This window comes from Podarcis cretensis (assembly GCF_951804945.1).
Source record: "Podarcis cretensis genome assembly, chromosome: 14".
Lineage (NCBI taxonomy): Eukaryota > Metazoa > Chordata > Lepidosauria > Squamata > Lacertidae > Podarcis > Podarcis cretensis.
Window position 1 is genome coordinate 29,511,954 of NC_137183.1, and position 26,928 is coordinate 29,538,881.

General features: G+C 47.9%; 1 protein-coding gene across 1 annotated transcript in view; it reads right to left on the reverse strand.

Annotated features, from left to right (window-relative positions):
* Positions 1–204: 204 nt before the first annotated feature.
* Positions 205–26,928, reverse strand: part of RASGRF1 (Ras protein specific guanine nucleotide releasing factor 1) — a 59,938-nt gene continuing 33,214 nt past the window's right edge. The window contains exons 9-27 of the mRNA XM_079953583.1: positions 26,468–26,586; positions 25,226–25,386; positions 23,036–23,099; positions 20,989–21,125; positions 19,668–19,750; positions 18,616–18,864; positions 17,820–18,193; positions 17,422–17,547; positions 16,865–17,035; positions 15,075–15,181; positions 14,568–14,680; positions 13,848–13,908; positions 11,800–11,903; positions 11,378–11,462; positions 6,450–6,647; positions 5,033–5,112; positions 3,094–3,211; positions 2,786–2,854; positions 205–1,731 (exon numbers count right to left, since the gene is read on the reverse strand). Coding sequence (XP_079809709.1) covers positions 1,639–1,731; positions 2,786–2,854; positions 3,094–3,211; positions 5,033–5,112; positions 6,450–6,647; positions 11,378–11,462; positions 11,800–11,903; positions 13,848–13,908; positions 14,568–14,680; positions 15,075–15,181; positions 16,865–17,035; positions 17,422–17,547; positions 17,820–18,193; positions 18,616–18,864; positions 19,668–19,750; positions 20,989–21,125; positions 23,036–23,099; positions 25,226–25,386; positions 26,468–26,586 — 2,512 coding nt within the window. The 3' untranslated portion in view covers positions 205–1,638. The remainder of the gene's footprint in view (positions 1,732–2,785; positions 2,855–3,093; positions 3,212–5,032; positions 5,113–6,449; positions 6,648–11,377; positions 11,463–11,799; positions 11,904–13,847; positions 13,909–14,567; positions 14,681–15,074; positions 15,182–16,864; positions 17,036–17,421; positions 17,548–17,819; positions 18,194–18,615; positions 18,865–19,667; positions 19,751–20,988; positions 21,126–23,035; positions 23,100–25,225; positions 25,387–26,467; positions 26,587–26,928) is intronic.

Here is a 26,928-nt window from a genome sequence, read left to right on the forward strand (position 1 = left end):
TGATGGGTTACAACAGTTACCGCTCCCTGTCTTCCCATAGAGTTCCTGCAGACAGTCCTCCTCTCAGGTGACCTTCTGCTTAGCCATATTTTGGGGGTCTTAACCAGGCTTTTCTAATGAACTAGGCAACCTCCCCTGCTTAAACTTGCCCATCCCAAACAGCTCACCCTGATGGGTCCAAAATACACCTTTGCAAAGCCACTGTTCACCCTGAGATAGAATAGATTTATTAGCAAGAGGTAATCAGGAAACATATATTTTTACAAAAATGGAAATTTTTTCCTTTTCCCAAACAAACAAGCTGTAAGTCGAAATATTTTAGGTCTTGAAAGAGAATTCTCATACCAATGGGTATTGCTTACAGCAAAAGGTTTTGTGGTTTTTTTTTTCTTCTTCTGGTTTTTCCGTTACTGTGGAGCATGCCTGCCACTCAAAAATTCACCTGGGCTTATATCCTGTACAATGTAAAAAATACGTGATAATATTCACAGAATAAGCAGTACATTACTGTAGTCCTGCTAGCAAGTGGTTAGACAGGATTACAGTATATGTAATAAAAACACTTGGCCATTCCCCTCCCCCCTCCCCTCCCCTCTCTAATTCTACATTATGTTACTAAGAAGAGTCACTAAAGTCTACAGACGGAGGAGCGAAATTCACACAGAGCCTCTCAGGAGGGTGATGAAGCAGGAATTTTCAAAGATATGGTTGGTCTCTGTCTGTCTTCCTCTTGTGGCTGGCCCAAGCCACCTGGGTGCCTGAGGCAGGAAACCCAAATGGTGGTTGTCTCCTCCCTGCCCTGCTTCCCTACCCATTTATGTGGGGACAGACAGCACCCCCACAAAAGGGAGTCCTCTTGCACCAAGAGTACCTGTTCCCCAGGGGAGACCTGTCTGCCTGTCTCCTTTCTACTCTGTCACTCAAACCCTACTGCTCCACCTTGGCCTCACTGAAGAGAGCCACCATCTTTCCACTATCAAGCCTGCTTTGCCCAGTTGACCACCAGCGGGTCAGATTCTCCTTCAAGCCTCTCTTATCTCCTTGGCAACAGGAGGTCAGAGTCCCCTTGGCTCTCTCTGCTCCTGCCGCTGCTCAGTGAAATGCGTCCTCAAGAATTTGCCTTCCCTTATTACATGACTTTTATTGGGGGACTTAGCGGTTGCCATCCGAAATGACTCGGAGTGAGTGTGTGTGTTCCGTAGCCCCCCTCCTGGCAAAATGGAAGGCCGTGCCCAGATTGCAGAGGCCTGGAAAGCAGGCAGCTGTTCCTCAGGTAAGGAGGGGCTCCCTTGTGCAATGCCCCACATGCCCCCATGGGTGGCTTTCCCGGCTGCCACCCCCTCCGTCCCTCCCCCCGCCCCCAGTGCACGCACGCAAAGAATCAACAACAAAGAGAACATAGCTGAATAGGAACCAGGACTGCAGTCAACAAAGTGGTCTATGCCGGACTCCCCAGGACAAACGGTGGCTAGTCAGATTCTAAAGACAAGGAGAGGGGTGGTGGTGGTGGTGGGGTCTTGGAGAAGCACATACGAGGAAGTCAACTGAGGGTTCCCAAAAGAAACAAACAGCTGCTATGTACAATATGGTACATGGTGTACAGGGAAGGGCCCCCAGGGGGCTGCTGCCACTCTGGACTCAGGTGGGCAGCTTTGGCTCTATCTGGAGCGAGGCCTCATAAAGACCCTCCTCGTCCATCACAAAGGACTGGTCCAGGAGGTACTGGGTGACCTGGAAGAGAAACAAAACAGAGAGAGGGTGAAGGAAAGGGAGGCAGCGAGGGGTCAATGCTGCTCCCTCTGACCCAAGGGGAGAGAGCCCAGTGTTGTGAGCCCCCGATGGCTGGGAACAGATCTGTTGGTCTTGGGATACCGTGCAACAAACTAACCATAGGGTTTCTTAATGGCCTCAGAAGAAGCACCTGCCGGATCAGGCCCATGGCCCATCTAATCCAGCATCCTGTTCTCACAGTGGCCAACCACATGCCTGTGGGAATCCCACAAGCAGGATTTGAGTGCAACAGTGTCTCTCCTCCCCTGCAGTTTCCAGCAATTGCTATTCAGAAGCAGACTACCTCTGCTTATAGTTTCTCTCTTTATGGGAGCTAGTTTTGTAGGAAGTGTTCAGAAGCATTGTTCCCTCCAGCTGTGGAGGCAGAACATAGCATTCATCATGGCTAGTAGCCATTGATAGCCCTCTCCTCCATGAAGTTATAAGTACCTTCCTCAGCAACGGTTATCTAGGAACAATTATTCAGGAATATATCCTGTTCTCACAGGGGCCAATCATATGCCTATAGGAAGCCTACAAGGTGGATCTCAAGCTACAGCTATTGTTTTTATCCAAACAGTCTTCCCCAACCTAGTGCCCTCCAGATGTTTTGAACCACAGCTCCCATCAACCCCAGCCACCATGTCCATGCTAGTGGAAGATGTACAGTGGTACCTCGGGTTACATACGCTTCAGGTTACAGAGTTCGCTAACCCAAAAATAGTACCTTGGGTTAAGAACTTTGCTTCAGGATGAGAACAGAAATCGTGCTCCGGCAGCACCAGAAGGCCCCATTAGCTAAAGTGGTGCTTCAGGTTAAGAACAGTTTCAGGTTAAGAACGGACCTCCGGAACGAATTAAGTACTTAACCCGGGGTACCACTGTACTCCAAAACATTTGGAGGACTCCAGGGTGGAGAAGTCTGCTTTCAAACGAGCTCTCAGACACCCTCACCTCTGGGCAGTGGGTGCAAGGGACAAGCCTGACCCCCCGAAAGGGTCTGCGGTGAAGTTACCTTTGCCTGATGCTCAATTTTGTAGGCCGTCTGCTGGAACTGCCTGATCTCTCGGATGATATGGGAGATCTGTGCAGAAAGAAAACAAATTGGTGCTTATGTTTGTGCTCCCGGGAATAAATGTTGGGGAAACACTCAAAGCTCATGAAATAAAAGAGCCTGATGCTGGTTGGTGGCGTAATCAGGGGGTTCACATCTTCACGGACTATCCTTTCGTCAGGCTATACTTGACATCTGATCAGACTTATGAAACCTCCTTATGATTTGCCCTTTCTCCCTGCCAAAAGGCACTGTCCCAGGAAACTTACCATCCTCATTTTGGAAAAATTCACAAGGCCGTCTTCAGTGTAATTGGGGGTGCCCTCCTCAATAAAGGCCAGGTCTGTCAGGTACATCCCTAGATATGGGACGCAGGGTGGATCGCAGCTGGAAGGGAGAAAAGAAGTCCCACTTATGTGATGGGCACCCTGAGATAGGATCCAATCTCTCTTTCCCCTGAGTTTCCTCTTTGGCCACAGTTCATACAGGCACTTTCCTCACTCCATGTCAGCTCAGATGGGTTCATAAACCGTCACCACAGATTACACCCTGCAGGGAGAGCTTTTGTATCACCCTCACATCAAGTCTGGTACTTAAGAACATAAGGAGGGTCTGATGGATCAGGTCAGTGACCCATCTAGTCCAGCATTCTGGTCTCACAGAAGCCAACTGGATGCCTGTGGGAAACTGGCAAGCAAGATTCGGACACAAGAGTCCTCCCCTCTCCTGCGGCTTACAGCAACTGGTATTCAGAAGCATTGCTGCCTCTAGACGTGGAGGCAGAGCCAGTGGCCATCAATAGCCCTCTCCTCCTCCATGACTTTGTCCAATCCTTTTTTTAAGCCATCCAGGTTGAAAGGCACCACTGCCACCTGAGTGAACTCCATAGCCTAATTATGCAATGTGTGAAGAAGGGATTCCTATTATCTGTCTTGAATCATCCGACATTCCCCTTCATTGGATGCCCGCCAGTTCTAGTCTTACAAAAGAGGGACAAAAACTTGCCCTGTTTCCATGCCATACTTTCCAGTGTAGTCCTTCACATCAAGTATGAATGAGTCTCCAGCTTCGCAGACCCCTCTCCCTTGCGCAAATAGGAATGTCTTGGAACTCTGGAACCTCTGAGATTCTCTGCATTCAGTGCAGAGGCCAAAGCATTCCTCCCTGCCCTCTGAAGGGCCTCTTCCCTTTCACAGTCTTTCGCGCCTGGTTAATTAGCTGGTTTCCCTTCCCCTTGCTCACAGGGGTGTGCAAAGTCCTCCACCCGAGCCAGAGCAACTCCTCACTCATGGAGTGTGCTATGGGAGTTCTTCCCTCCAGCTCCACATTTCCAGACCTGGGCCTTTGGAGACCCAACCCTTGATACCTTCAGCCTCCTTGGAAGGAGGGCTTCTGGGTGGCTCTTCCTCCTCAGCTGAGGCTTTGAGCAGCAAATGACAGTGCTGTGCAGTGGTTAGTGTCAAACTAAGACCTGGGAGAGACCAGGGTTCACATCCCTGCTTCTCAACCTAACCTACCTTCCAGGGCTGTTGTGAGGACTAAGACTTGGGTGATCAGGGTTCAAATCCCCACTCAACCATGAAGCTCACTTGGGTGACCTTGGGAGCCAGCCACTCTCCCTCTCAGCCTAGCCTACCTTGCAGGGTTGTCTAGGGGGTTAAACGAGGAAGGGGAGGACCAGTTGAGCCACCTGGAGCTCCTTGGAGGAAAAATGTGGAAAATAATAATAATAATAATAATAATAATAATAATAATAATAATAATAATTTATTATTTATACCCCGCCCATCTGGCTGGGCTTCCCCAGCCACTCTGGGTGGCTTCCCAAAAAAATATTAAAATACTGTAATACATCAAACATTAAAAGCTTCCCTAAACAGGGCTGCCTTCAGATGTCTTCTAAAAGTCTGGTAGTTGTTGTTCTCTTTGACATCTGGTCAAAATAAATAAATAAATAGATAAATAGATAAATAAATAAATAAATAAATAAATAAATAAATAGAGCTGAACTTTCTCAGGTCCCGGCAATATCAGCCAAATACCTAGCGGGAAGGAGCACTTACTGGAGGTGCTCACAGGTGTGCCATGCTTTGTCATTCTGTGTGCGCATGCACATACCTCAGACGCCACGCAAGGTCTCACATTCTGCAAACAAAGGCATGATGGGCACCACCCCCAGGCGGACGAGCTCTGCTGCCAGTCACTTACTTTTTCAGGGCCTCCCTCAGATTCTTGAAGCGGCCTTCCGAAGACACCAGGCGCTGCAGCTTGTCGATCAAAGCTTTCGTCTGAAAAGAAAGACATAAGGCAGAAAGTGCAGACTCTGGTTAAGGAAGAAAGAAGAATCCAGGCTGGGGTGGGGGGTGGGGGGGCGCCTTTTTGGGGAATGATACCAAGGATCTGCTTCTGAGCTACTGAAAATCAAATGGGCGCTTTGGTCAACATGGTGAAAAGGCAGGCCCAGCAAATTCAAAAAGTAGTCTGGAATCAAAATCAGGAAGTGGGGCAAATTATCAGTTGGCCAGGGAAGCTTCGGTCAATTAGTTGTACCAAATAACCCTAGAATCATAGAATTGTAAGAGTTGGAAGGGGCTCCAAGGGTCATCTGGTCCAACCCCCTGCAATGCTGGAATCACAGCTAAGTTGCCTAATAGAGACAACTGGGCTGAAGGCAACACAGAAGTTCAAAAACGGAGTGGAGGTCACTTGTGAAATTGCCTTAAGACCACAGAGGTTCCAGCTTAACATATTCTTTATGTGAATCCTCTGCAGAAACTGAAGCTGAGCAAGAAATCTGCTCCATCTGGTTTGGCTGCACTGTGTTGTGAGGAACCATCTGAGCGTAAGGTAAGTATCTGCGGGGAGAATGCCAGGTCTCAGTTCCACAGCAAAGAAGGAAATTGAGCCTCCTAAGTGGTCTGGCAGGGGAGTTCTGGATGAAAGGAGGAAGAAGGAGCTGCACAGAATAGGCCAAGCAAAGCTCTCTGCTGTGGCTGGGGGAGGAGGGGGGGGGTGGCTACGTAGTAAAAAAATCTCAGCACTCCACAGCTAGCATGCGCCTCTGCACATAGACTGGCATGCAGCAGAAGTCAAAGATCAAACAAAGCCAGTCATTGTGCTGGGCTGGGTGGATCGGTGCCCAGTTCTCATGATTCTGAAGGAATCTGCATTCTCAGAAGCTACCAAGTCAGACCAGTCTAGCTTAACACTGACTGGCAGCCATGGCCCTTCAAAGTTCTTGTTTTGCGGGGGGGGGGGGCTCCCGTCCCTACCTGGGCATGCCACCAGGAACTGAATATTTGACCCTCTCCATGCAAAGCAGATGCTCACCCACAACCCTTTTCCCTGAATGATTTCATAGATATTGTAAACTGTGTTTGTTATTGCACTGATTTTACTGATTTTATGCTGAGCATATGCATTTAAATTAAAAAATACCCCACAATTATTTACTTATATTATTATTTACTACTGCTACAACTCTCGAACATTTCAGGGATTCTTTAGCTGCAGTTCCTGCATTGCAGGGTCTAGATGACCCCTGGGGGTCCCTTCCAACTATACAATTCTACGAGTCCAAAGTGACCCCAGAGCCTTGCCTCGTGCTCCCTGCTGGCATACCCACCTGCTTGGACACCTTCATCCATGTCTTCTTCAAGCGGAAGATGGCACTGCGGTTGAAGGCCGAGGTGATCTCAAGGACCGCGTTGTAGTTGTGCAAGCAGCGGCAGATGTCGGCCACGGCCACCCACTTTTCGATGGCGCTCACCCTGGCGGTGATGTCCTCATTGTGGAGGATCTCGGAGGCGATCAGGTTGCTGATCTGCAGAAGGGAGAGGAGCCGCACAGCCCGGCGGTCATCAGGACCGCCTGTGTGCCATTGAAAAGGATCACAGAGCCCTAAGCTCAAGCACAAAAAGATGAGGACAGGAAACCAAATGTACTTTTATCTCAGGGGCACATGCATGGACTTGACAGGGCTCTGAGTTCACAGAACTTGTCCGCAAGGCTGGCTCCTAAAGCCTGAGGTCGCCAAGGTTTCGCTACATCTCCTACTGGACATCTTGGGATGCGGGTGGTGCTGTGGGTTAAACCACAGAGCCTAGGACTTGCCGATCAGAAGGTCGGCAGTTCGAATCCCTGCAGCAGGGTGAGCTCCCATTGCTCTGTCCAAGCTTCTGCCAACCTAGCAATTTGAAAGCACGTCAAAGTGCAAGTAGATAAATAGGTATCGCTCCGGCGGGAAGGTAAACGGCATTTCCGTGCACTGCTCTGGTTCACCAGAAGCGGCTTAGTCATGCTGGCCACATGACCCGGAAGCTGTCTACGAACAAACGCCGGCTCCCTCAGCCTATAGAGCGAGATGAGCACGCAACCCCAGAGTTACAACTGGACCTAATGGTCAGGAGTCCCTTTACCTTTACTGGACATCTATCTGTAACTAAGATGGGTAAAGAGTTTGAAATCCATATGTTTTCCATGTTCGTCTTTAAGGTGCCGCAAGAACCTTGGTTGCTGTTTTGCTTCAGCTGACTTACAAATTCACTATGGCATAAGGTTGTTGTTTTTTTCAGCAGGTGCATGAAGTCTTATCCAGATTTGCAGGTCTATTGCTACCTAACTATCTACACACACTTACACAGGATTGTAAATAGGGAGGTCAGAAAGAAATGAGACACAGGAAAGTACAGACGGGGATAATAACGTTATGAACAGTGCCCAGATGAACAGACATCCTGGCACTGAAGGACCAGGTGCGCAGCCTGGGAGTCATTTTGGACTCACAGCTGTCCATGGAGGTGCAGGTCAATTCTGCGTCCAGAGTAGCTGTCTACCAGCTCCATCTGGTATGCAGGCTGAGACCCTACCTGCCCACAGACTGTCTCACCAGAGTTGTACATTCTTTAGTTATCTTCCGCTTGGACTACTGCAATGCGCTTTAAATGGGCTACCTGTGAAGGTGACCCGGAAACTACAACTAATCCAGAATGCGGCAGCTAGACTGGTGACTGGGAGCGGCTACCGAAACCATATAACACCGGTCCTGAAAGACCTACATTGACTCCCAGTATGTTTCCGAGCACAATTCAAAGTGTTGGTGCTGACCTTTAAGCCCTAAATGGCCTCAGCCCAGTACACCTGAAGGAGCATCTCCATCCCCATCGCTCAGCTCTGAGGGCCTTCTGGCAGTTTGCAAGAAGTGAGGTTACAGGAAACCAGGCAGAGGGCCTTCTTGGTAGTGGTGCCCTCCCTGTGGAACGTCCTCCCATCAGATGTCAAGGAAATAAATAACTATCTGACTTTCAGAAGACATCTGAAGGCAGCCCTGTTTAGGAAAGTTTTTAATGTTTGATGTTCTTTTTTTTTTCTTCTTTTTTTAAAAATAATATTTATTAAAAATTTTCCAGAATAAAAAGGAAAGATAGCAAGCAAGAAAGAAAAAACAAATATGATTTACACTTGGTTTCAGTGGCATCTTTCCCGGACTTCCCCCCCTCCCCCTCTTGTATTCCATTTCCCTTAAATTGATTCCACAGATTCTTACCCCAAATTTTAAAACCTTATTTGTAATTTTAAATAACCCATTTATTCCAAATTAATTTATCTTATTTATCTTAATGAACCATTTCTCCTTATATTTTATATAATTCCCTAAGATCGACCCCATTTCCCTTCCACGAATTCCCCTATTTTCAAACAAACATGAAAAAAGAAAAGAAAGAAATAATATAAAATTTTACAGCCTTTGGATTCCAAATCTCCCCCCCCCCCATTCCCCGGTTCCAATCCCCAAAGTTCATCCATTGTCTACTGCCAGCCTGGTGTATCCACGTCTATATCTCAACTCCACTTTGCCGTCTTTTGATAGCTTTTAATTTCAGAAAGTCCAATCTCGAAAAAACTCTCAGAAAAAGTAATTGTTCTTCCATCCAGACCTCTATGTTTAAGAGTCTAACTTAAATTCTATTTCTTGGTCCTTTTAAAGTCTGGATGTTCCAAATACTCCGGCTTCAAATTTGGTCCAGCTCTTATTCCTCAGGTTGCTTTTTCCTGTTCTGCTGCAGAAACCTTCTAATTCTTGTTCTCCACAGAGGCTTTTGTTATTCAGGAACATAACTTGCGTCAAGTCCCTTCCTTTCTTCAATAGATAAATCCATTGTCTCCTTTAGTATAGAAACCTCTGTAGACAAAATAATGCTTCTTTTTGCAGCTTTCCCAAGAGATAACAGATCCTGCTCAAATTCATAGTATTTTGCTGCTACTGTTGCAATGTCCCAGCCTCCCTCTAGAGGGAATATGGTAACTTAATTTCTTTCAAAATCAGACCCAAAAGTCAAATAACTTGTTGCCTTTATTTCCAATAATTTATGTCCAAATTGTAACAAATCTAACCAGCAAAGCCATCGTAACAAAGTTCTCTTTTATTTTCCTGCTTTGACAGCTACTTTGACAGCTGTCAAAGTTTCTGTGTCTCTTCACCAGTCTCTCATAGCGGATCATTCCCGGTTCCCGGGGGGGTTGCATTTTAGTTCCCACAAATCAGTCTTCTCCTCCAGCACAATTATTGTAATTTCCCTTCGTGAAGTTAAATTTTTTTTTCAGGTAAACAAGTTCATCTCTCGATCTTAGTTGTCAAATCCTTGCGTTGAGCCATCTACAACAGGGGGGGGGCGGACTTCCTTTTTGCACTCCCCCCGCTTGCTCCAAATTCAAAGATCAAATTTCCCTTTTAAGTCCAATCAATTTACTCACAGGTTGTTCCTTTTAGTCCATATCCGAAATTTTCAAAGAAGAAGTTGTTGCTCTCCGCCGAATGGCATGCGGCTTCGCTGGGCAGGGGAAGCATTGGACTCACAGCACCACACCCCCCCCCCCGTCACCCGCTCCGCAGCCTTTAAAAAGGCTCCTTCACGGGTCGGGGGGCGCAAACGGTGCCCGCTGAGTCACCAAGTCCATGGGCATCTCCGCCCATGGTTTTTGAGGGTCCCCGCGTCGCCGGCACGGCAGGACCCGACCCCTACCCAGCCGACTCCCTCCGGAGCTCGGAGGGAGTCCGCCATTCGGCGATGGCGCCGACCCGGAAGTCCTTTAATGTTTGATGTTCTATCGTGTTTTTAATATTCTGTTGGGAGCCACCCAGAGTAGCTGGAGAAACCCAGCCAGATGGGCAGGGTATAAATAAATTATTACTACTACTACTACTACTACTACACACATCATGTTATAAAAACCTCTGTCCTGTTTCCATCCACAAAAAATAGCTCGGAACATAAGAAGAGAACAAAAGCCTACTGGATCAGGCCAATACCCTATCTATTTCAGCTTTCCGTTCTCACAGAGTCTAACCAGATGCCTATGGGAAACCAGCAAGGAGGGCCCAAGCACGGAAGCACTCTCCCTTTCCAGCAATTGCCTCCAACTGTGGAGGCAGAGTTATCATGGCTGGTTGGCATCAATAGCCCTCTCCTTGACAAATTTGCCTCACCCTCTTTTAAAGCCATCTAGGTTGGTGGCCATCAGCTCCTCCTGTGGGAGTGAGTTCCACAGTCTAACTATGTATTGCATGAAGGAGGACTTTCTTTTATCTGCCCTGAACCTCTTGGTGAACTGTAATTCAGCATAAAAAGGGAGGTCAATAAGAGGGATGGAGCTTCAGTAGGATAATAATAATAATACCTTTTATTAGGACAAAGGAGGAAAGTGTCACAAAGTGTGGCAAGCTTTGGGGTTCTCAAAAACAGTTTAAACATGGCAGCCTCAGTTCGAAGTGGTAAGGTCCGTTTCAGAGAATTCTGGGAGGTTGAAATGATCATAATATCATTATGGCCATCTATGCTTTTCTGCATTTCATTTTCACCTGGCCTCGGTTTTAACAATCCCTGCCCTGCCCCCTGCCTCTGCCTTTGCCCTTTCCAACCACGTGTGCATTTCCAGCACTTCAGGAGAAAACTTCCACTGTAATCCACAAGTGCTAATGCTATTTAGAAGAGAGTAGGAGGGGTGGTGGTTCTGGAGACTGGTTTGGCCAGTTGGCCATTTGCTGAACAAACATCAAAGCTTTCCAGCTATTCCATGTCAAGCAGATCCTCTGAAATCCTGCCAAAGTCAAACTTCTGCCTGAGTGCTTTCCTTCTGAAAAGGAGAGCAGGTCCAGATTCTCACAGAAGGAGGAGTTTAGACTTGATATCCCGCATTTCACTCCCCATAAGGAGTCTCAAAGCGGCTAACAATCTCCTTTCCCTTCCTCCCCCACAACAAACACTCTGTGAGGTGAGTGAGGCTGAGAGACTTCAGAGAAGTGTGACTGGCCCAAGGTCACCCAGCAGCTGCATGTGGAGGAGCGGGGACACAAACCCGGTTCACCAGATTACGAGTCCACAGCTCTTAACCACTATACCACAGAGGCAGATCTGGGAACAAGAACCTCCCCAGCCGGGCCACCCACTGACTGCAATGCTATGCGACACCGCCCCCTCTTCCCCAAATTGGGAGCAGTCCCTCTTGCATCTGGGCTCCTCCAAAGCTGTTCAGAGCCCTAGAGACCAAACTCACATCATTGAAGTGCTTGGTATTCTTCATGATGTACGGAGTCCTCTCGTTCTTCTCCAACTTCATCCAGCCTTGCCCAAAGAACTCTCTGAAAATGCAAAGTGGTAAGAATATAAAAATGTTAGAAGAGCCTGCTGGATCAGACCAAACGGCCAAATCTAGTCCAGCATCCTGTTCTCACAGTGGCTACCCAGATGTCCCCATGGGAAACCAGCCAGCAGGATCTGAGCCTAGGATCGGGATCCTAACCTACCTCCCAGGGATGTTGTGGGGATTAAAAGGGGGGGCAGGGAAACATGTATGCCACCTTGAGCTCTTTGGAGAAATAGGCGAAGAAGAGAAATGAAATGAAATAAATAAATATTGCCTTCTCCCTACATGCCAGAGATGGAAAGGAGGAAAGCAGAAGCCTCTTTGTGACTCACTCATAAGGGATGGTTTTGAAGACCAGGTGATCCAGCAAAGTCATCTGCTCTGCGATTTCCAAAGCAGAGTGGTTTTCAAAGGGCTCCGCCTTGACTCCCGCAGCCTGGAGAGAAAGAAGACAGCCCTAGCATTTATTTAAGCCCCTCAATGGAAGCAAAGACAACAAGTGCAGAATCTGCTGGTAGCAAGCAAAGACTCAGAGAGCTACTATGGGGAGGTCCCTTTTCCTCCCAGGCCTTGCTCAGCCTCTTCTTCAATGGGGTGAGCATCTATGCATATGTGCACATGTGTGTGTGTGTGTGTGGTGAGCACCAGCAAGAGTCACAGAGGGCTCACCCTGAGGCCTGTTGACATTGGAGGCCAGGCGGGCAATACCTACAAATTGCCTTACCCCAAATATGCCCATTCGACTGCTTCGATTCACAGAACCGGCACTGTTACAGGTGCCACAGAGTGGCAGCATCTACATCTTGGAACAAGAGGCAGCATGACAGTAGTGCTGAGCTTGGACTGCAGAGGCCTGCTTCATGCTGAGGATCCTCTCTAAGTGGGGGCTCTCTCCCCTGGATGTCAGTTCCTCCTTTGAAATCCTGGTAATGTCTGGATGTATGGCAGCCCTACCTTAGAAGTTTGTTGACGTGCAGGGGGGCGGGGAATGCCACTCTGCACTCCATGCAGCCTCAAGCCTGCGCTCCAAGGGGCTCCTCAAGTGCTTGGCACTCTGCACCAGTTTTGCCTCTTTGCACACACAAGAAGGGGAAGGGATCTAGCTCAGTGGTGGAGCATCTGATTTCCCTTCACAGAATCACAGGTTCAAACCCTGGCTTCTCCAGGTAAAGGTGAGGATAGACTCCCTGCCTGAAACCCTGCAGGGCTGCTGACAGTCAGTGTCAACAATATGGCTGTCAGGGAACTGACATCAGAGCGAGAGGCGGAGGCAGGGCTCCAGAGCGATGCCGGAGAGGGGACCAGCAGGGGGGAAGGAATTCAGCGTAACACCAGTAGAGAAGAGAGGGAGATGGAGGAATTGGAGACAGCTCTCCAAGACCCTTTACCAGAGACTAGTGGAGAGAGCGCAGACGAGTTCCGCGCAGGGAAAGTAGGAGGAGACTAGGCGTCAAACAGCTCTTATGCTGGAAGAGGTTCAAGAAACGCCCACTGACGGATTCTGCAAGTGACTGACCGGTCACGGAGTGTGAGCTGTCAGCCAAAGCATGGTTGGCCAGGCAATATAACTAAAACTGAAGGCAACTTACGCACAAGTAAGTTACAACCCTTACAACCATTACAATGGCCTAGATCAGTGGTGGCCAAACTTGGTCCTCCAGCTGTTTTGGGACTACAGCTCCCATCATCCCTAGCTAACAGGACCAGTGGCCAGGGATGATGGGAATTGTAGTCCCAAAACAGCTGAAGGGCCAAGTTTGGCCATCCCTGGCCTAGATGGATCAAGGTAAAGCAGGAACTTCCTGCGCAAATAAAAATGCCTCCTGCTACTCTGCTTTCTTGCAAAGTAATGTGACACCTGCTCTGTTCTGCTCTTCTCTTTGGAGGAATTTCCCAAAGTGGTTTTGTCTTGAGTGGGGCTCTGGACTAGAAAGCCCTCACTCCCTTTTCCTTTTTGCTGAGAAAAGTGCAGGATGTTCCCGGATAAGCCACTTGACTCCTGGGCAGGCAGCCCACTTGCCATCCAGGAGGGACATTTCTGTTCTCTGCTTCACTTCTAAAGTGGCTGTTGAAGAATTTTGCCCCAAAACTTCCAGCATTGACTCACTGGTGCAAGCAGGCGTATCCTTAAAATGGCCCCTTTGCATGACGACCGGGGAGTTACACAAAAACCACCCAAAGACACTTAGAAAAAGCCCAGCAGGCTCTCGTAATTTATGTTGGGTTGTGAAATGCTCACTAGTGGGCGATGAAAGCATCTCTTTCCCACAAAACACAAAGGGATCAGAGGGAAATAAAGGCAGAAGGGAAATACAAAATAAGCACAGCTCTTTGTTGCGATCCAGTTGCGGGAGGACAGAAATTGTGGGAGGACAGTTACCAGTTGCAGGATCTCTTCCAGTGTGATCTGATTGTCTCCAGGATCCTCCTGAGTCAAGGTCCTGAGGTGCAAGAGAAAAATGGCAGCATTGGAATATAAGAGCCCAAAGCACATGGGAGATTTTCATTGCTTCCCCGCTGAAGCCTATTTGCATTGAGGTGGAAAAGCCTAGGTAAAGCATCACTCCCTCTCTTTTAAAAATAATAATGTACTGCCAACCCTTCAGCAGCAGGCCCCAGGCGGATTACAGCAATTTAAGATCCAGAAACTAAAACAAATTGTAGTCACAGGGATGAGGTGGGTCCTGGAAATACACATCTCAAATGGCAAAGGCCAGCATTAAGAGGTGCATCTTCAGCATTCCCTGGAAGCTGTATAATGAAGGTATCAGATGCACCTCCGTGGGAAGGGAATTGCGCAAGAAGGGAGAGGGCCCTCTTGGTAGTTCATTCACCAACTTCTGAGGAACTACTATGAAGAACCCTCTAGCTGCTTTAGTTTAAGTGGTGGCAACTGTCGACTCACAGGCCCAGCCCAGCCCAGCCCAGCCCAGCCCATTGTCTTAATGCTTAACTGTACCCTGGGCTATAAGCACCCTCAGTCTTACCCACACCACACTGAGTGTGGCAGTGGATAAGAGCTGGGTGGCCAGGGATTCGGCCCTGCTCTTGGCCCAGCTCATTTGCCAGCCAACCACAGATCTGCAGGAGGGTAACTTGCCTGATGATATTGGCTGCTGCCTTCCTCTCTTGTGTCAGCAGTTCTGGGTCATGGATGACTTCCTCCAGAAAGCTGATCACTTTGCACTTCAGTTCATCGTTTGTTTCAAAATCCTGCGAAAAAGAAAAATAGAAATGTTTGGGTGTTAATCGACTAAGCTACATTCAAAGTATACCTATTGAAATTAATGGGCCTAACTTAGTCCTGTTCACTCATTTCAATGAATCTACTCTAAGAATTACCGGTAGTTTAAAAAACCAGCCTCTATATCAATTCTGCATTTTCACAAGTCAGAGCAGTGGCTCCCAAAGTAGGTGGCATTGCCCCCTGGAGGATGGTGGGGTTATCTAGGGGGAACACCAAAAAGCAAGGGGGTAGCAGGAGGTGTGAATGATTATCAGACTTTGAGAAGCTGGAATCACTGGACCAAGTTCATCCATCTCGTTGAATTAATTAAACTGTTACCAGTGCAACTTTCTGCCTCCACTTGTTCTGGGAGCAGCATACCTGGGAGTGCTTGGAGACCCAGTGTCTCAGGACATTGAGGACCCGGTTGGTCGCTGCCCTCCTGATCACAAACTCCTTGTCGCCATTCCTTTGGTCAGGGGGGAAGCCTGGAAGGAGAGCAAAGAGCACAGAGGAGGCCAAGTCAGCTTCAGAGCAGGGGAGGGGAAGAGGCCTGGGAGAATAAGCTCCAACCTAGCTGGGAGGTCAGGAGGGTTGCCCAGACCCTGCCTTCTAAGACCCGGCAAGTTCTCCGAGATGTTGAGATTTAGCAGGCAACCTCTGTGCCAACTTTTAAATGCCAGCTGAAAACTTTTCTGTTCCATCCAGTTTAAGACTACATCCTCCCACAATGGTTAATTGATGTCTGTTTTTACTTTTTTATACAGTGGTACCTCGGGTTACAGACGCTTCAGGTTACAGACTCCGCTAACCCAGAAATAGTACCTTGGATTAAGAACTTTGCTTCACGATGCGAACAGAAATCATGTTCCGGCGGTGCAGCGGCAGTGGGAGGCCCCATTAGCTAAAGTGGTGCTTCAGGTTAAGAACAGTTTTAGGTTAAGAACAGACCTCAGGAACGAATTAAGTACTTAACCCGAGGTACCACTGTATATGGTTTTTATTGTATGGTTTTATGTTTTTATTGCTGAAAAAGCATATACCGTATTTTTCCGTCTATAGGACACCCCCTTGTATAAGTCCCCCCCCCATTTTGGGGGACTCGTTTTAGGAAAATGAGGGGGGATGGCCCAAAGTTGTTAAGCCTCCCCCCCCCCCAGCAGCTGTGGGCAGGAAACACTCCCTAGATCGTTTCCCACATGCAGCAGCATTGGGGGAAGTTGCGCTCCCGGGAGCACAACCTCCTGTGATGCTGCCACGTGGGAAATGATCCAGGGATCACCCGCCGCACACAGCTGCATTGGGGGAAGTTGCGCTCCCACCAACAAGCTGGCTGGTGGTGCGCAGCTTCTCCACGCCCCCCCCCCATGCCACTGTCCATGTATTGGGTGACCCCAGTTTTTTGATGTGATTTTTGAGTCAAAAAACCTCGTTCAATACACGGGAATATACAGTATATGTATAGCTTGGGAGCACGGGGTGGGGAATAGGCTGTATGTTAAGGCCTGTCTAAGTCCTGGAATAGCCAGTCAAGCTTCCTGGTGATGAAATGAGCCATTAAGGAAACAAAGGGAATGGTTCTGTGCTAGATAGAAAAAGGGTGGGCTCTACTCCCTCAACTGGCTGCCAGTTAGAAAGGCCAAAGGCCAAAGTTGAGAGCTGAGTTATGTGAGCTAGAAGCTGGAGGAAGCGGGCAGGTTGAAAAGGCAGAGAGAAAGAGCCATGCCTGGCTTCTGTGGGAATCCATGGCTGTAGCTATAGGAAAAGCAAAACTGTCTTGGGGTGTTAATGTTGTGAACCCATCCATCGCAGGCTCAGGTTGTATATATGTGTAAATAAACCATATATCATAAAGACACCACAATTTCCGCTATACTTCATTCCAAAGCAAACACAAATTCTGGGTAAGCGCCTAGAACCTTACTCTGCTTAGAGACTGGTGTGTTGTGAAAAACACACACAAGCATGATAATAGTGATATACAAATATTAAATAAATAAATCCCTCAGCAGCACAATGCAAGTGTTTATGCCCTACCTTTCAGGATACAAACCCTGCAAAGGGAGTATGTAAATCAATGAGGCTTTTGCAAAGTGTCCCCATGGCCTCTTCTTTCTGCAGATAAAATGGGGTGGGGCCCCCAAGAAGGGGAGGAATCCCCATCCTCTCACCTGCACTGGCAAGGGACATCCTCCTGTACTTCTCTTTGGTTGGCGTGCCCTCGTTGGCGCCTGCGGTTGCGATGGCAAAGGCTGAAGCAGCCGAGAGGGCACTGCGAGTGTTGTCTAGCTCCCGGCAGGATGTCATCACGACCCCATTGTTGTAGGAGAACAAAGGGAATTCTGCATCAGAAAGGGGAAGAGAAAATTTGCAGTGAGCTTTCCTCTGGCATGAAACACTCCCCAAGGGCTCCTTCCCCACTTGCTGGCTGTTAAAGGAGACTCAGAGAGGGCCAGATCCTTCCCCAGGAACTGCACTGGCAAACACTCATCGACAAGAGTCAACAGCCTCTCTCAAGTGGTCTGTGCAATGGTGTTCAGAAAGGCGTGGCTGAGAGCTGATGTTCATCACCATATTATACAACAGGAAGTCCTTCTTCATACAACACATAGGTAAACTGTGGAACTCACTTCCGCAGGAGACAGTGAAGGCCACCCACTTGGATGGTTTTGGATGAAGACCGGACAAATTCATGGAGGAGAGGGCTCTCAGTGGCTGCTAGCATTACCTGAGGAGTTTTTGCCTTTGACCAGTTTTGGGGTCGTGGGCGATTTGGTTGGCGAGGTCTCCGTTTCTGCCTCATCACTCTGGTTGGGATCCATGTCAGACTCTTCTCGGACAGACGTCTCTGGGCCTGGTTGGAGCAAGTGGAGGCATTACTTAAGGATTTCACACAAAAGACCTTTCTAATGGCAAGAACCGTTCGACAGTGGAATGGACTGCATTGAAAGGTGGTGGACTCTCTATGACTGGAAGGTTGGATGACCACCCGCCAAGGATTCTTTAGCTGTGATACCTGCATTGCAGGGGGTTGGACTAGATGATCCTACAATTTCTACAATTTTATTACCCCCTTCCTGACCCTGCTCTACACAGGAACATCCCCTTCCTCCAGAAATCACTTACTTTGCTTGTTCAGAAGGGTCTCCTCTGGCTTCTCTGTGCCTGCCTCCCCCTCATCGGAGATCTTGTTGGAGTAGTTGCTGGCAGAGACGTAGAGCTTGTTGATGTCCAGAGTGGTCTTGCTGAAGGGCGACATGGAGGAGTACATGCTGGCGTAGCCATTGGAGGAGCAGCTCAAGGCAGCCAGGTCCAGGGCCTTCCCACCTGTGATGATGGGGATGTTCAAGGACAGCTTCCTCCTTCGGCTTGGGGAAGAGGACTTGGTGATGGAGAGGGGTGGTGGGGAGGAGAACTTCCGGTTGGCTCGCGGAGATTTGGGAGGCTCCCCATACAGGAGCTTGGTGTTCTGGCTGCTGGCAAATAGGAGCTCCAGAGACCTGGTGGGCAACAAAACCAGAAGAGACCTGCTATCACTTTCCCTTTTCCTTTCCTTTGTCTCTCCCATCCCCAAGCGGTACGGAGGCTGGAACTTCTAATTGCTGGGAAATCTACCTAGTTGCCCATCTAGCCTAGCATCCTGTTCTCACAGTGGACCAACAGATGTCTGTGGGGAACTCGCAAGCAGGATTCGAGCACAAGAGCCCTTTCCTCTCCAGTGGTTTCCAGCAACTGGTCTTCAGAAGTGTTGGTGCCTTCTACTGTGGAGGCAGAGCATATCCATCGTGGCTAATAGTCATCAATAGCCTTCTCCATGCATGGCATTTTTGCCTCACCTCCCCAAGCCCATATTGCATTTCTCAGGAGAAAGTATCCTCCTCCAACAGGGGGGAAGAGGAGGTGACACCCCTGGAAGACTCACCTTGCAGGAATTGCACTGATGGGCTTCTTGTAGATTGTGATCAGCTTGTCCAAGACAATCATAGCTGTGGTGAAGACCCGGTAAGAGTGCAGGAAGGTGTTGAGGAAGTCAATGCTGAGGAACCTCAAGTCTGTCAGTCTCTCCAGGAGCCGCTCCACACTGGCATAGCGGATCTGGAGGACTTTGCAGGAGTTCATTGTTTTGCTGAATCGGATGTCTACATCATCACAGTACAAGCTGGTGTCAGACCTGGAAAGTACAAAGATGCAGATAAACGGCAGCATGGCAAACCATCATTTCATTCTGGCCACAGAACATAGGGGAACCAGAATATTCATGGGGCCCACGCAGGCATTCACTGACAAACAGGGTAAGCTGGTTCAGTTGTGCATTCATCATTTTATTTGTTTGCCGCTGTTCCACAACAAGGATCTTGCTCACAGCCGCTTTAAACAAAGGAAGCAAGAATACACCTCAACCCGCCCCATAGTTAGTACCTATGAACACATGTGGTGGGACTGCTCAAAGGTGGCTGAGTTTAGGGATAAGGTGTTTGCTGAGATCTCTTTGATAACTAAATAAACTGTTACTCCATCTTTCCACCTGGTGCTTTTGAACTTGTCTATGGAAACGGTATGGGGTTTGAAAAACAAATAACTTATTTCTCATCTCAGCCCAGAGTTGTATTGCCAAATTCTAGAAGACCTTTAATCTTAATAATTTGGATTGCCGGAATCCTAGGGCCTGGCAAATTGCTTTTCTTGAAAACATATTGCATATCTAAAGGGAAAAGCTTTAAGTTTTTTTAAAAATAAAGTTGACCAGCCATTTACGCCTAATTTACTTATGCAGGCATCCCCAAACTTGGCCCTCCAGATGTTTTGGGGCTACAATTCCCATCATCCCTAGCTAACACAGAGGCAAGTTTTCCAGGACTGCATTGCTGGGACCCCAGCTCCTAATAGGGTGGAGAACAGAACTGCAAGCCGACAACGTCAAAAGCACTCCATGAAAACTACCTTCTTGTGCCTCCGTTCATCTCAGGCACTTACTTGATCATCTGGGGGACGGTGACTTTTGAGTTCTCCTCAAAGGCATTCATCATGAGGCCATTGCAGCGGATGTTGTCCACGCACTGAAATACACACATACAAGCGTGAGGTGGATGGAGAATGAAAGCTGCATTCCAAACTGTGGAAAAGAGCAAAGGGACTGCAATTCTGCAAGAGAGTTCTGCATTGGTGAATCTTTCTGAGGTGTCTGGATGTCTGCGTAGACTCTGGAAAGCCCACCCATTCTCTCACCTTTAAAAAATTATTATTAGTTTATTTCTTGCATTTTTATCCAACCTTTTTCTCTGAGAAACTCAAGGTGGTACACACGGTTCTCCTCCTCCTCATTTAATCCCCACAACAGCCCTGTGAAGTAGGTTAGGCTGAGAGGCAGTGACTGACTGACAGTGATTTTCATGGCTGCATGGGGATTTGAACCCTGGTCTCCCAGGTCCTAGTCTGACACTCTAACCCAGGCTTCCTCAACCTCGGCCCTCCAGATGTTTTTGGCTACAACTCCCATGATCCCTAGCTAGCAGGACCAGTGGTCAGGGATGATGGGAATTGTAGTCTCAAAACATCTGGAGGGCCAAGGTTGAGGAAGCCTGCTCTAACCAGTACACCATGCTGGCTCCATTCAAAAGTCCACCCCCCAATCCCAAACTATTCTTAGAATAACCTTTATTCCAGATGGTCTGAAGATTATAGTCACACTGAATGATTCATTTGATGATGATGATAGTATTATTAAATTTATTAACAGCCTTTCACTAGCAAGTCCTAGGGTGGATTACAACATCTAAAATTCAACATTAAAAGAGTTTTAAAAAGTCACAGCCACAGGAATTTGGGTCCCCAAAACACATATCTCAGGTCAGGTGTCAGAAGGCCAGGGCAAAGAGGCGAGCCCCTAAAGAAATCTGTATAACAGAAGCCAGTGTGGTTTAGTGGTTAGGATGTTGGACCAGGACTTGGGAGACGCAGGTTGAAATCTCTTAGCTTCACTTACCTCACAAGGTTGTTGTGGGGGTTAAATAAGTTGGAGAACCATGTACCTCACACCTTGAGGTGAAAGGTGGGACATAAATGCAGTAAATAAATAAAATAAGAATAAAGGTGCAAGATGCACCTGTGGAAGGGATTCCACTGCTTAGGGTCTGCCTCAGAGAACACCCTCTCCTGGGCTACACCCCACAACTTCTTTTGGATATTTTCCTTCCTTTATATAGTGGCCTGTGGGGTGGGGGTGTGCCTCACCCCCCAATCCTCTGGCACCTTGATTTGGGTAGCTCCTCCTCCCCCGGGCTTGACTCCGCCTTACCTGGCTGATGTCACTGGTCCAGGCTGCCTTTTCCTGCCTGGATGAGGCCACAAGGATAACTGTGTAGGATGGGCTGTCTTTTGGCTCCACCACAATTTTGAAGTCAAGATGGTCTATATCTTGCCCGGATCCTTTTGCTTTGGAATCGAGAGCACAGAACAGTGAGATGATTTGTGAGGGTGAACTACAGATTGACAGTGGGTGAGCATAACTTTGGGGGTGCAAACCATAACTGTGCTGGGGCCCGCCTTGGTGCAATGCCAAGAGGGTGGCACAGTGACTGCTGCGTTTGTGAGCAGCATCAGGATCAAACCCTCCTCAGCCGTTTGTGGGAGAGGAGCCGCCATCTCTGCAGCATTTGCATAGCTCAGTCTTCTCTGGCAACTTCAGGCTCAGTCTTTGCTCAGGGACCATCTGTGATTCCCCCCACACTGGAATTTAGTCATTCTTCAAAATATAACTTCACAGATACAATTTTTAACCACTTCACAGGCCAGCTTCAATTAAACTGTGGGGTGGGGAAAGCAGAGTATCTACTTTGCATGGAAAAAGACGCAGGTTCTTTCTTTTTAAAAATTCTTTTATTTCATTTAAATCTTGACAGAACTCTAGCCCAATGGTTGCCATCAATTTGATTTAAATTAATTTTATAATGAAATGATTTTAGAATGTTGTATTATTTTATTGTTGTTGGCCGCCCTGAGCCTGGCTTCGGCTGGGGAAGGTGGGATATAAATAAAAAATATATTATTATTATTATTATTATTATTATTATTATTATTATTATTCATGTTCACAGAAGTTTCCCTGACCAATTTATATGTTTAAGGTCCAGATGCAATGCATATTGTATAAAAGAGAGCACTTATTGTTCACCTTGCATGAATTAAACCTACATACCTTTTAACTCTACAGACTTCTGCATAACATTTAGACAAAGCTCTGACACACAGCATGCCTAGCCCTCATATATATACTCTATTCTTTTTCCTATCTTTCATTTCTTTACCTCTCCCTCTCCCCTTGAATTGATGGAATACTTTATTAGTCTTGTTTGTTATACATTTAAGTTTCTCTCTCTCTCTCTCTCTCTCTCTCTCTCTCTCTGTGTGTGTGTGTGTGTGTGTGTAAAAAGTCATGGGTTCATTCCTTGGTGATATTTCCAGGTGCAAGAGCTGGGAAATATCCTCTGTCTGAAAACCTGGAGAGCCACTGCCAGTCAGTGTCGGCAATATTGAGCTGCTAGATGACCAGAAGTTTTGCAGGAGACTTGCAGCTCTGGGAGGTGGGATTCTTTGGGGGAAGAATCCCTTTGGGGGATTCTTTGGGGGAAGCCAAGGCTGTTTAAATTGATACAATACAGTTTCAAATGTATAGTGCAGATGGAGCAGATGGGAATAGCATTGCATATAATTGCACATAGAAAATTCAATATTTTCAGACCACATCTCCACCATAGTTGGATAAAGGTGCTAAGAGATGTTAGGAGACACACCCACCCTATTCCCCTCACAAAACTACAATTCCCAGAGTCATTTAACAACCAATACCCCCCCCCCCAGTGAAGTCTTGGAACCATAGCTCTATGCAGGAAATAGGGGTTTCCTAATAACTCCTAATAACTGAAGAGAAGACTCCCTGGAGACGAGAAGACTCCCTGGAAAAGACCCTGATGTTGGGAAAGATGGAGGGCACAAGAAGAAGGGGACGACAGAGGATGAGATGGTTGGACAGTGTTCTCAAAGCTACTAACATGAGTTTGACCAAACTGTGGGAGGCAGTGGAAGACAGGAGTGCCTGGCGTGCTCTGGTCCATGGGGTCATGAAGAATCAGACACGACTAAACAACTAAACAACAACAACAAATAACTTTCAGCACCCTTACCAAACTACAGTTTCCGGGATTCTTTAGGGGAAGCCATGACTGTCTAAAGTGGTGTGGTACTGCTTTAAATGTGTCGTGTGGGTGGGCCAAAGTTTGCAGGGGGCAAGGAAGGAGGCTCACTCTGGTTTTGTAGACTTTGCCTAAGGTCTGAGTAGTACTTACTGTCCTCATCTGTGCTCTCTGTGTCTTCCACCAGGGTGCAGTCAATGAGGGAGATCACACCATTCTGGAATAAAGAAAGAAGTATGAGGAGGGGGCCGCTCGAGCGGGAAGTTCTTACTACCCTGTTTCTCTTGCAGGTCTTTCCTTCCACCTGCGGAGGCAGAGGAGGGGCAGGAGGTGGTGGTGCCTAGTGAGACCTGCCTCTCTAGGTTTGGATGTTATAACTTACTGGCTACATCACTGAGGGTGTCAAGCCAAATGCCAGACCAAGTTCAAGGTGTTTCTATTAGTATATGAAGCCCTTAGCAACTTGGGACCAGTTTACCTACAAGGTTGTCTTGCCCCATAGACACCCTTTGATCGGCGGAATTGGCACTACACTACAAGGCAATGACAAAGAGCCTCTGCTGCACATTACCAAATCACTGATAAATATATCTATGTACTGGCTCAATGGGAAAACTTTAGAAATTCCTAAGAAATCACACCGCTGTATCAATCTTCTTAGTTCCAATGGCATTTAGGACCCAGGGAAGTGAGGCGTAAGGGGAGGGGTGAGTGAGCCCACAATAATCTCTGAGATGTACAGTCACATCTGCAGGGCCTTCCCAAGGCATCTTCATAACCTGTGATATCCTGCCCCAAAAGTGTCAGACAGATAAGCATCTCAATCACAATAGTCAGGGCTGAAGCCAGGACAAGACAAAGAGGTGTATTTGACTTGACTTAGGGACCAGAGAACTGTAAATGCTTTCCTTTGTACTGCGATGGAGTACGTGTGAAAGATTATATTTGAGTGATAGGGGCATGCCTGGATCTCTGTGACATATCTATGATGTCTTGATGATGCTTCTGGAAATGTATTATGGGAAACTCTGGGAAACCTTAAAGTACTGATGTAACCATTGTTCGGGGCTTCTCTCTGCTTCTTCTGTGTGGTAGTTTGAAGTCTTGTTGCAACAATAAAGATCAGGCCTACTGGGCGCTGTTTTGCTTCTATCTCCTGGTTGAAGTCTCTTGCTTGTGACCTCTGACCTGAACCTATGAGAGCCAAGTTTAGGCTATTGTGGGGTGCTCCAGTGACTCCCTTATACCTCTTTTAGTATGGCAGCACCTACCCTTTGATTTCACCTGCCAGGGACATGAACAATTTGCACAAGCTCTTTAGTAGGTGTCTTGGCCAAGCCAGATTTCACCCTTTCCAATTTGCAGAGTCCTTACCTGGTTTATTGCAAGTTTTTCTCAGGCACAGCTCTCCACTCTGGACCAGAAATACCTCTCATGCCCCATGTATGGTTTCCATTACTCCACCCACTGAATGTTTCTAAAGCTGTACTGGGGTGGGGTGGGGTGTTGACATGCAGTTTCTGACTGGGGCTATGCCAACACTATACAGTTAAAGCCCATTATTCCCCCCCCAAAGGATCCTGGGAACTGTACTTTGTTCAAGGTCCTGGGAACTGTCACTCTGCAATGGGTAAACTACACTTTCCAGGATCCTTTGAGGAAAATAATGGGATTCAAATGTATGTGTGCACATGCAGCCTGGGATTTTTGGATATAAACTGTTCATTCACAAAGGTGATCGAAAGGGTGTCGTGGTCCAACTCAGGCCCCCTTCCTGGGTCCACAGAGCCAAGGAACTCCACACTCAGCTTTCCTTCACAAGGTAGAAACCAACAGTGTAAAAAAGCTGTGGCTGGAGATGTTCTGAAAGAGTTGTGGAAGTCTCTTTCCTGGGACATGCAAGGCATGCAAGAGGAGTTTTCGGGGGAGTGACGGGAGACTGGAGCTTGTTCAAAGAGTGGGATATGGATCCCTTTCCCACCTGCCAGCCACTCATTTTATGACAAGGAAAACAGAAAGGCATTTCAAAAGTAAACATTGCAAAAAAATAATAATAACAGAGCAAAACAACACAATGGCAAATATAATAACATATAAAAAGCAACATGGCAATACTATAAATAGAACAAGATTACGCAAACAACACCCAGCACTCAATAGCAAAAATAACAAGGGAGCCTGACAGTTTCACCTTGGTCCTAGTTTCACCCCTCCCACGATGTTGCTCACAGTCCCTCTCCTGCAGCAACTTCTTAGAGGGCTTCCGAGGGCAGAGGGTGGGGTATCTGGAAACCCACTGCCCTCCACTGCAAGGCCAGGTGCCACCTGCTCCCATCCACTCACCTTGGTCAAGTGCAGCTTCCCACCTGAGCCTCTGGTGCAAATGATCAAGTGCTTGGAGAAGAGGAAGCACTGCCTCTCACCCTCCTTCCTCAGGGAAAGGGAGCCCAGGCGACCCCGCGTGATCTTCCCCTTCTCGGACATCGGCACTTGGATGAGGGAACCTTGGAGGAGGAGGAAAAACACTAGGTCACAGGGGCTGGGCACATGCCATTCTTCCTTCCCAGGCACCACAGTCAGGAGACAGGCTGGGGCAGCAGGCAAGAGTCGTTAGCTTGGCCCTGGACTGGATCGTCCCCTCTCACTCCCCAACAGAAGAGGAGGGCTCCTCAAGAGTAGGGGGAGCCAACCTGTAGTGCTCTAGGAATCCCATCAGTCCCAGACAACATCTAATTAGCAACCTGCCCCCCCCCCCAAGCTAATGCAATTCTAGGCTGCATCCACAGAAGTCTTGTGTCCCATTCCGGGCATCACAATTTAAGGAGGATACAGTGGTACCTCGGTTTAAGAACAGTCCGGTTTAAGAACAATTTGGTTTACTAACTCTGCAAAACCAGAAATAGTGTCCCGGTTTGAGAACTTTACCTCAGTCTAAGAATGGAATCCGAATGGTGGAAGGGCACCGGTGGTGGGAAGCCTCATTAGAGAAAGCACGCCTCGGTGTAAGAACAGTTTTGGTTTAAGAACGGACTTCCGGAACGGATTAAGTTCATAAACCGAGGTACCACTGTATTGAAAAGCTGGAATGTGTGCAGGGGAGGGTGAATATGATGACCAAGGGTCTGGAAACCAAGCCTTATGAGGAATGGTTGAGAGAGCTGGGTATGTTTAGCCTGGAGAAGAGGAGACTTGAAAGGTGGTATGATAGCTATCATTAAATATCTTTTTTGATGGCAAGAGCTGTTTTGCAATGGAATGGACCACATGAGAAGTTGGTGGACTCTCCTTCAGTGGAGGCTTTTCAGCAGGGTTTGGGTGGCCACCTGTCATGGATTATTTAGCTATGATTCCTGCATTGCAAGGTGTTGGGCTATGTGGCCCTTGGGGTCCCTTCCAACTCTACAAATGATTTCTAACACAGCCAGTGCTCAGGGGAATGATGGGAGTTGGAGTTCAACGGCATCTGGAGGGCACCATCATGGTCTGCCCCGACCAAAGGGGTGACTGGGTAGCAATGGCCTGGAAATGGTGCTGTGCTGAGAGGCTAGAAAAGGCCACTCTGTCTCTCCTCTGCAGGGAAGCTACCTTGTCTGACAAATGTCTGGCTGGTATCCAGCAAGATTTCACACCCCTCGATTATCATCCTTTCAATTGCCAAGTTCTTCCGAATGTTTTCTGTCTCGCTCACTTCGTCGTGCATTATCCTACGGGAAGAGGAAAAAGGTCAGCAAAACGCCAACTGCATTGGGACGGCTACAGCTGATTTTATTTCCCCACCCCTAGTCCAGAAAATGGACCCATAGATGGTGGGGGGGGGGATAACAGCTCCTGGCACAGAGTTAGCATTCAGCATAGTTCCAAGTGTAGCAAGCATTCCACCAGTTTAAGCCATTTGTGGTGAAGGGTTGACAGAAAAGCTGGTTTTCGGGGGAGGCGGCTGTTCTCTGTGCCTTCTCTCCACCCCAAGGAGAACAGAAAGGCCATTCGGGAAGAGGGGAGGTCACTCGCTGGACCATTCTTCAGCCATTCATCTGCCTGAGGTGAAG